This window comes from Trichosurus vulpecula, chromosome 2 (genome assembly GCF_011100635.1).
Source record: "Trichosurus vulpecula isolate mTriVul1 chromosome 2, mTriVul1.pri, whole genome shotgun sequence".
In the NCBI taxonomy this organism is placed as follows: Eukaryota; Metazoa; Chordata; class Mammalia; order Diprotodontia; family Phalangeridae; genus Trichosurus; species Trichosurus vulpecula.
Genome location: NC_050574.1, coordinates 4592548 through 4603085, shown reverse-complemented (window position 1 = coordinate 4603085; position 10538 = coordinate 4592548). Strand labels below are relative to the sequence as shown.

General features: G+C 45.8%; 1 protein-coding gene across 1 annotated transcript; it reads left to right on the top strand.

Annotated features, from left to right (window-relative positions):
• Positions 1–8809: 8809 nt before the first annotated feature.
• On the top strand, positions 8810–10538 carry LOC118835600 (translation initiation factor IF-2-like). The gene is made up of 3 exons (XM_036742794.1): positions 8810–8884; positions 9260–9456; positions 9998–10538. Exons 1-3 carry the CDS (start codon positions 8810–8812, stop codon positions 10536–10538), a joined length of 813 nt encoding a protein of 270 aa, XP_036598689.1.

Sequence of the window (10538 nt, the reverse complement as noted above, 5' to 3'; positions counted from 1 at the left end):
GGGCCTTTCCCTCTACCTTCCTAATCTTCCCTAAGGGACATCCTCTCACTGGATCCTCTGGGAGAGCTAGGGCTGGGAAGTCAGGACACCTGGGTCCCAGAGCAGGTATTACAGGTACTTGTAAAATGACCCCTTCTGTCTCTTCACATTATCAGAGGGACATTTTAAAGTAGGAAAAAATATCATTTAAAAGTTTATTCACAACTTATTAAAGCAATTTTATATGAAAAAAAGCCTTAATCCAATTTGAGATTTTATGGTGGGTTGGTTGTTGTCTTTCATTCTCAAAGAGGACCAAATGACATCACTATGCTTGAGTCAAGATTTAGTGTGTTGGACTGTGGCTGATCAGGCCAATACTAGCTCAGAATACTCTGCCACAGGTCGGGCACAAATAGTCCATGTGAACATTTGGGGTGGATACTCCAAACTTGCCCATCCTGAGTTTCCTTTGAGCACCTTCTCTGATGTGGGCATGCCATGCTGAGCGGTCCTGTGCCTATGTCTCCCATGTCACACAATCCATTCTAAAGTTCTTGAGAGAGACCTTGAGAGTGTCCTTGTATCTCTTCTTCTGACCACAATGTGAACGCTTGCCCTGTGTGGGTTCTCCATAAAATAGCCTTGTTTGTCAAGCCGAACAATGTGGCCAGCCCATCGGAGTTGTGCTCTCTGAAGCAGAGTTTGAATGCTTGGAAGTTTAGTTCAAGTGGGGACCTCAGTGCCTGGCACCTTATCCTGCCCTAGGTGATCTTCAGAATCTTCCTAAGACAATTCAGATGGAAGTGATTCAGTTTCCTGGCACGGCGCTGGTAGACTGTCCAGGTTTCACAGGCATACAACAATGAGGTCAGCACCACAGCTCTGTGGACCTTCACTTTGGTAGTCAGTCTAATACCTCTTCTCTCCCATACTTTCTTTTGGAGCCTCCCAAACACTGAGCTAGCTCTGGCAATGTGTGCATCAACCTCATTATCCATGTGTGCATCCCTGGAGAGTACACTACCAAGGTAAGTGAACTTATCCACAGCATTTAAAACTTCTCCATTTGCTGTAACTGATGGTTCCAGGTATGGATGGTGTGGTGGTGGCTGACGGAGCACCTGTGTTTTCTTGGTGTTAATTGTTAGGCTAAAATTAGCACAAGCAGTAGAGAATCGATCCATACTTTGTTGCATCTCAGCTTCAGAGGCTGCATTGAGTCCACAATCATCTGCAAACAGAAAATCATTCACCAACAGTCTCTCCACTTTGGTCTTGGCTTGTAGCCTTTTCAAGGTGAAGAATTTACCATCGCTGTGGTAGCTGACCTTGAGGCCATGCTTATCCTCATTGAAGGCATTTGACGACATGGCTGAAAACATCATGTTAAAAAGCATGGGAGCGAGCACACAGTCTTGTTACCCTCCACCAGTGATGGGCAGGCACCAGGGGACTGTCCATTATCTGGAACCTGGGCGAGCACGCCATCATGAAATTGACATACAATGCTGGTGAACTTCTCTGGGCAACCAAATATTGACGTAATTTTCCATAAGCCCTCATGACTAACAATATCAAAGGCCTTGGTCAGCTCTACGAACGTTGTATACAGACCTTTCTTCCGCTCCTGGCATTTCTCCTAGAGTAGCTGGGCAGCAAACACTGTATCAACTGTTCCTCCGCCCTTTCTGAAGCCACACTGGCTCTCAGGTAGATGACCATGAAGGATCAGCCTATTAAGGAGGACTCTGGCAAGAATCTTGCCAGCAATGAATAACATAGAGACCCCCCTGTCATTGTCACAGGACAATCTCTTTCCTTTACCTTTATAGAGATGGACAATGGAGGCATCCTTGAACTCCTGGGGGATAACCTCCTCTTGCCATATAACCAGGAAAATATCAGTCAGCTTTTGTATGAGCAATCTTGTAAATCTCAGCTGGAATAGAATCAGCACCAGGTGCTTTGTCAAGAGTGGGAGCCTAATGGCATTCAAAACCTCTTCATTTGGAGCTTCAGCTAGGGAGGGATTAACTTCAACCTGAGGTAAACAGTCAGTGGCCTCAGCATTGATTAATGAAGCTCTGTTGAGAACACTATGGAAGTATTTATCCCATCTCTCTAGGATCATGTCCTTATCACTAATCAATGTGGCTCCAATAGGTCTTTGGCCTATCGATAGCCTGCAGGACATCATAAAAGTGCCTAAAACTGAATTTCATCTGCCTTCTTACCAAGCCAAGAATTCTGCATCTCTCTAAGCTTTGCTTGTACTTTACTTTTGATGAATTAAATGCTTCCTTCTTCGAGGTGGATAAGCTATCATTGAGATTTTATAGATAATTTATAGATAATTATTAAAACATAAAGGAGGGGACAGCTAGGTGGTGCAGTGAATAGAGCACTGGCCCTGGAGTCAGGAGGAACTGAGTTCAAATCCAGCCTTAGACACTTAACACTTACTAACTATGTGACCTTGGGCAAGTCACTTAACCTCAATTGCCTTACCTTCCCCCCTCCAAAAAAAAAGGAAAAAAAAAACATAAACAAAACCTGTATCTCCCAGGTAAAAAGAAATAAGTAAATTTACAAAAACGTCATTCATCTCTGTATAGTCATTCAGGAAGTTCAGCACTTCGGTCTACTTTATAGTCTTGTACTTTGTTGCCTTCAGGATCAAAAGAAAATGTAAGCATATATCATTCAGGAAATTGATGTTTACTTGACCATGTGCAGCTATTGTCAACAGAAACATCTGGAAGCCAATCTCATATATTCAATTGTCTGGGTACACAGTCTAATCTTGTTGTTTTTCTCAAAGTCAAGTTTACTACTTCATTAAAATTGGAAACTAAACTTTTTACCTAAAATTTAAAACTTTTACATATTTATTCTATTACATCTTTGTCCTAGGCCTCCCACCCCACCCTCAACCTCATTGAGGTCAGATCTCGAGAAATAGATGTCTATATTTATGTATCTCATCAGGTCATCTAGAAAGGAGGTGACTGTTCAGATACAATGCTACACATAATGGCCTATCTCTCAATAAGGGGCTGGATGGCAGGGCTACTGGCTCATTTTTCTAGTTGCTTAGGTTGCAAAATTGAAGGAAATGGTGACCACCGATTCAGAATAGTAAAATAAAACCAATAAAATCTTTCACACTTACATCACATTACAGCAACTCAGAGATATTTAAGTATTACAACAATGAGACTCATTAAAAAAAAAAAACAACACCTCTACAATTCAGCTGCCCTGATTTTAGAAATTTGTTATGAAAGGAAGACGGATGGAGATGGTTATAACAAGATCAAGACTGTCCCTTCAAAAGTACAAACTGACCTGAAGAGGATAAAACATCCTGAGCTCTGGTCAATTCCAGTCAAGTCATGGTTAACTTTATGGAATAGCAAATCATGTAGATAAATTCCACATTGTTCACAGGGTATCATTGCTTGACTCAGGATGAATGAGATAGGAAACATTCCTATTCACAAGGGAAATAGCACAATGGGGAAACTGAGTCAAAACAATTCTTCCATTACCTTTGTAAGGCTGTCTTCTCAGCCTTCCCAGGTACAGGCAGCAACCTGTAGCAATTCTTGGGTCATGCTCACTTTGAGAAGCTCATGGCACTTCTTCCAAAAATAAAATTGAAAATAGATTTTCATTCCACTTTTAAGACTTAAGCCGGCATGGGATTAATATTCTCCCAAGCCTGTGTAAGTCCAAACTCCTAGTGTTGTAGCGCTAACCTTCCTCTATATTCTGGGAGGCATATATGGGGTATTCAAGGAGGACTAGCACCCCTAGTGTGAGAGTGAGCAAGCCCCTTTCAGGGCTGTTTATTCACCTTTGGTATCTACCTCACACTCAACTCTCACCTGTGGCTTTAGGAAGCTGTAGCATGTGCAGAGGGCACACCCTGGTAAATCATCTTGGCAGATGGACTAAACCATGTTGAGGGTAACCGACAGGTCTCAAACTGTTGCTGAGTTAAGGGGATATTACCCCAAGCCCATGAAGACTTCTCCCATGGAGTGGATGGATAAGAACAAATTGTCCCACTGGTCCTGAAGGTGGCTGAAGCAAGTACTGTGGAGTGGTTAGAGTTTGGTCAGATATCAAAATCACCAAGGTCATCCACTGCATCCAGGACCATGGCCAGTCATCTTGACTTTTGTCTTGGCACTGGACTTTGACGACTCTGGGAGAGTGAGGCTGATAACTCTGTGCAGCTCTGCCTTACTTCAATGCAAACCACACAGGAGTCTCTAAGTCACTCTGTGATGTCATTGGTCCTCTTTGAAAAGGAATGACAAACAAAGATGATAACAACATTCAGGGAGAGATTTTGCCTAAAGGCCAAGCTTTTGCCTTGTATTTACCTTCACTCAGAACTCAATTCTACTGTGAATGGAATCTTTGCCCTTGTGTTGTCTATCTTTGTAAGCTCACTCACTACCCATTTACCTGAAATTCAAATGGATTCAAACCAAACTTTCATTACAGAGTACAGCCAAGACTTCAGACTAATCCTCCCATGAAGGATTACACCAATCTCTCCAGCAGGAAGTAATGAGGAGGAGCTAAAGTGATTTTTAACAAGACTCCTTGTTGAAATGTCTACCAAACTGAATAGTAATGATGTAATATCTGGCCAATCAGAAGAAGACACACTCAACAGAGCTGGAGATTTTGCTCTGTCATCTTACTATGAAAGATCCTATGAGGTCTTACTCAGGGTCTTTGGGCATTGAGAGAGGCCATTGGTATAGAGTGAAGTAACTATAATCCTAATTAATAATCAGCATCATTACACAATAAAATTGCCTGGATTGTCTTAACAACTTGCCTACTTCATGAGAGGCATCAATTTCAATAAATGCCTATACTTGGATTAGAGATGGTCTCACTCTGAATTCTTTGATGATGATGTGATTGTGGTTGAGTAAAAGGACACACCTGTACAAATATGTGAATTGGATCTGGGGGCAGTGGCTGTATTGAGTCTGGGGGCCAGTGGTGTGGTTAAAGCCAGATTTTGTGGTAAGATCAAGACATGCCTGCTGTTCAGTGGGGCCCATAAGGAAGTTAGAATACTGGCGCTGGGGGCAGCTTTATTAGGATTCCATCAGAAACACAGTCAAGCCAAAAAAGAACCAAACCCCAAAACATTATTCAAGTCCCCAAATGGACTTTTATTCTACATCTTGAATCTATCACCTCTTTTTAGGAAAGCAGGTAGCACAGATCTTTATAACTCCTCTGGGATAATGGTTGGTCATTACAATAGTCAGAGTCGGAATATCTTTAAGTTGTTGGTCTTTACACTATTAATAGTGTCCCTCAAAAAGCCAAATTTTGTCAAATTTAAATTTTAAATTAACATTAAATTAACATTCATTTTCTCCCCTTCTGATCTTCCCTACATGAAAAGGAAAACACATGTAATTTTTTTTCCCTCTTAATAGTATTTTTTTCAATTACATGGAGATTGTTTTCAATATTCACTTTCATAAGATTTTCTTTCTCATGATTTTTCCCTTTTGTTCTGATTCTTCTTTCTCCACACGACTAATGTGGAAATATGCTTAATATTATTGTACATATATAGCCTATATCATATTGTCGAGAGTAAGACAAAGTTCAGGAACCCCAAGACTGGAGTTCCAGACAGGGTTGTTGAGGGGGGGTACCCCTCAAGTACCTGAGTACTGGAGAGGTGTTACAGTAATTAAGGTGGGGCTTTTTTATTGTTTTCTCTTTTGGAGCACTCATTTAATCAAATCCCTTGATGAGTCTGGCCTTTGTTTCTTTGATTAAATCAGGAGTCTTTGATGACCTCCTTACCTCAAGGGAAAGCATAGTTTACATGGGTTTGAATCGCATGTTATGATGCCCTTTGACCCTGAACAGGGTACATAAACTCAGAGGTGGGTGTTTTTCCTTTGGGGCTCTCACTCCCTGGAAGAGTGGTGTGTGACTCTGGGCCAGCCGTTGTAACTGCCCCCCAGCTTTGCTAACCCAAACCCACTGGTTCTTCTCTGGTAACTGAATTGTGATTTGGTCTGTTTATATTGTCTCTGTAATTTGTATTTGCTCTGAAGTTCAGGATGCAGCCTTTTCCTCCTGTACTAAGTGAATGATATTTGTATGTTGGATTTAAGTGAGATTGTTAACCCCTTAAAGTTTCTTTCCTTAGCAAAGCAGATCAAAAGAACCTTTGCTGGCAGCTCTTGTTGCTGGTCTTGTTGGGTCTTACATCCCTACGGCAGTTGTTAGCCAAACTGTTGTTACAAGAGGGTCGGGGCCATCTGGAATGAATTTGTGAACTCAAGCATTCTTTAAGTGAAGGTAGCAAACATTTATTACACTTTTCAGCAGGAAAGAGTTCTTAAGGAACCTGCAACTTTACAGGGGTGCAGGTAAAGTTTATATAGTTTATTCTTTAGTAAAACATGTGCCAAATACATTAATTGTTTTGGGGTGGGATTAGGGAGTGGTTAAGGGGTGGTCAGTTCTTAAAGGAACATGAACTTTTTGTATCTACTGCACAGGTATCTTACCCAGGGTTCACTGGGAAATAGCCCAAAGTGGGGCTACATGGAAGCATGGTTTTAGGCCTGAAACTTCACTAAGTCAATTGGTCAGGGCTAACTGGGAAATACCCAGGCTGCTCCCATCAATGTCTTATCAGACAAGATAAATGTAAGGGAGCATACACATGTCTAGGTCTAGCAGGCATATGATAGGTCAGTGAGTAGTAAATATCTCTATGATCCAGTATACAGCCAGTTCAGCCAGTACACAGCTGCTTCGAATTAATAAATTCTATAGGTGCAGCTGGCCACTGTATCAGGAAGAGAGGTGAGTTGTTTTGCTGGGGCATGCTGTCTTGTTTTGCTAGAAAGAAACTACCAGGGACAGTATTTTGAGGCTAGGAAAAGATGTGATTTTGGAACTGGGGTCCAAGCACAGACACCCAGGGACTCCATCAATATTGCATGCTGTCTTGCGGAAGGTGGAGGGGAAAGAGGGAAGGAGGGAAAAAACATTTGGAAATAAAAATCTTATGAATGTTTCATCTTTGTCATTTTTGCCAATTTTGAAAGCATCCTCTCTCTTTTGAGTATAATGGTTTTATTGTTCATTTCTGATGTAACATTTGCTATAACTGAGTATAACCGACACAAGAAATGTCCTAGAGTTAAGGGGGACAGGGAAGGGTTTCCTGGAGAAGGTGGGATTTTAGCTGAGCCTTGAAGGAAGCCAGAGAAGACAGGAGATGTGAGGATGAAGAGGAAAGCCAGGCAGGGGGGATGGCCAAAGGGAATTCCTGGAGGTGGGAGATGGAGGATGTTATGTGAGGAGGAACAGCCAGGAGCCCAGTCTCACTGGATCAAAAACTACATTATGGAGCAGTGTAAGGTGCAACAGGACTAGAAAGGTGGATGGGGCTAAAATGGGCTTTGAATGCCATACAGATTTTGTATTTGCTCCTGGAAGGAATGAGGGACACTGGAGCTTTCTGAGTAGTAGAGTGACATTGTTAGATCTTCTTTTTAGAAATTCATTTTGGCAGCTGAATGGAGGATGGGCTGGAGCGGGGAGAGACTGGAGGCAGGCGGATCTCCCAGCAGCTATTGCCCTGGTCCATTTGTGAGGTGATGAGGGTCTACACCAGGGCGGGAGGTGAGTCAGAGGAAAGCAGGGGATATTAGACAGATGCTGCTATTAGACAGATGCTGCTGAGGTGGAGTCAACATGTGTGGACAGCAGTTTGGATGTCGGTGGGGTGTGGGAACAGCCAACGATAAGTGAGCTAGGAGTAAAGCAAGACACCTAAGTTGTGAGCCTGGGGGAACTGGGGGGTGGCGTAGTGTTAACAGGGAAGTTCAAAAGAGAAGAGGGTTAGTGGTAAAGATGATGAGTTCAGTCTTGGACATGTTGAGTTTCAGGTGGCTGCAGGACATCCAGTTGGAGATGTCCAAGAGGCTCCCAAGAGATAGAGACAGGAGGTGAGCAGGGAGGGAAGAGCTGGATAGGACATCTGAGAATCCTCAGCACATATTAACATAACATATTCTGATTGTGTTTAAATTGCTACTTCATTCGGCAATAGTTTTTCTTTCTTTTTTTAAACTACCTGCAAATGTTATTTACTGCTTAACAATGAAAGGACCCATATCCTCTATGATTTTTTTCCACATAGAAATATAGGTTATTATGATCAAAGGTGTTATTCATTGGATTTCCTATATATTTTATTTTGGCCAAATGACAGCAAAATAGATCATGGATCTTGGTAGCATAATTGAGGCACACTGGTACCTAATGTTAGCTTTATGCAATAATTAACTCATGGAGATTCACACAACTGATGCATTTTAAAAGCAATCTGAGTCTTTTTTTTCCAGGTCCTTTTCTTATGACCCAGTAGGCTTCTGAAATAAGAGCTCTAATTAGTTTGGGATGCTGTTGTCCATCTTTTCACACATACATAAAATAGCCACTGAGCTTTTACAAATAAAGACAGCTTTGGGGCAGCTAGGTGGCGCAGTGAATAGAGCACTGACCCTGGAGTCAGGAGGACCTAAATTCAAATGCAGTCTCAGACACTTGACACATGTACTAGCTGTGTGACCTTGGGCAAGTCACTTAACCCCAATTGCCCTGCCCCCCCCCAAAAAAACAAATAAAGCCAGCTTTGGCACACTGTACTTGAGTAAGAGCTATAAATGTGAATTTAACTCCTTGAGTCATTTTCAGGCCTAGACTTCACCACCTAATTCTGTGGTCTGTCTCCATAACACTAATGATGAGATCCCCAGGTGAAGTAGAAGAGGAGAAGGAGACCCAGAACAGAGCAGGGTGGGGCATCCCTGGTCGAAGAGTGAGTGGGTGTGACCTGGAGAAGGATGGGTCAGACACCGGAGAGAGGAGGGGGACAGACGGTCACAGGCTGCAGAGAGGGCAAGAAGGATGAGGAAAAGGCAGCGATGAGCCCTTAGCGACTGGGAGAGCAGAGCCCCAAAATGCCCTGCCCCCCTCGGCCCCCTGTAGGTTCAGCTCAGGTCCCCCGCCGGGAGGTCTTTCCGTCACTTCAGCTATCGATGACCCGCCCCCGCAGTCACAGACACACACGCCACTTCCATGAGGCGTCCCGTTAGAATGCGAGCTCCGGGGCCCGGGCAGTCTTTTGGCCTTCTTGGCATCGCTCCAGCACACAGTAGGCACTACATACACTTTTGCGGACGCACCTTTGCAGACCGCTGACTGCCTACAGCAGGAGCACGTGAGCAGCCAGGGGTCCCAGCCTCTTAATCAGAGAGTGCAGGTGGGGGTCTCTGCGGCCATGGGAACAGCCCCCATCCCTGGGGAAGGGGCAGCCAGGCCGGGCTCTGGGAGGGAACATCAAGGCTTCCTCGCTGGTGCTGGAGGAGAGAACTGGGGGTCGCAGAGCCAGTGGCTTTGAGGGGGCTGAATCAGGGCCAGGCGAGGGGGGAAAGGGAGGCACGATGTGGGGGCTCACGTTGGGCCAGGACTGCCACTGTCTAGCCGTAGGTGGGGGGGCGGGGAGAGGCAGGGCGTGTCCTCTGGGTGGGGGAGGGGACGGGGGCTCCCAACTGGAAATTGAGGGGAGGGGAAATTGGGGCGGGGGGGTGCGGGGCACCTGGGTTCCAGAAAGGCGAAGCAGGTTAGGGAGGGTCGCGGAGTGGCTGAGGGTGTCGGGGGGGGTGGGGTGGGGTTTAACCACAGGGTTCCCAGGGTTCCCAGGGGGCCCAGGGTCGGGGAGGCAGCTTGGTTGGCCAAGTTCAAGGGGCAAGCGGGGGAGGGGGCCTTAGGACTCCCAGTACCAGGGAGTGCGGGGGGGAAGAGATGGGGTTCAAGGCTCCAGGATCCAGAGGCTGCGGAGGGTTAGCAAGTAGTAAAGCAAGAGGCGGCCTCGCGCGAGGATTCAGAGGAAGCGGAAGTGGCGCCTTGCGTGGCCTTCTGGGAAATGTAGTCCAGAGGCTGCGCAGGCCCAGAAGCGGAAGCTGTGCGAGGAAAGGGCGGGGCCATCAGAAAGTTCCTGGATGGGAGTTGCCACGCCCCGCCCAGCCCTGCCCCCTTCTCCTCTGGACCCCAAGCTACCAGAGCTGCCTCCCTTCCATGGTGCGCTCCCTGGAGACCCCAGGTCATCCCCTACGCCTTCCCCCCACACACCCCTCCCTGCCCCTCAGGGGCCTGATTGTCCAGGGGATGGGGCGGTTGGGGGAGGGGACGTCTCCTTCCAAAATTGTCCATTTCCCAGATTATTCAGGACCCCCTGGGGAGCAATAACGGGGAGCCCCCGCCTCAGCCCAGCTCCGGCTCCCGATCCCCGGAGACAGCCTCCTCCCCCCAAGGAAGGGTCAAGAAGCAGAGACGTCATCGTCCGAGGGCCTTCGGGGAGACCACTGCGCCCAGGGCCTGTGACTGTGACCTTTAACCGGCCTGAGCTCCCCGAGGGCCATCCCCCCCAGAGCCCGGAGAAGGGGAAGAGGAGCCACGTGGCGCAGAGATAG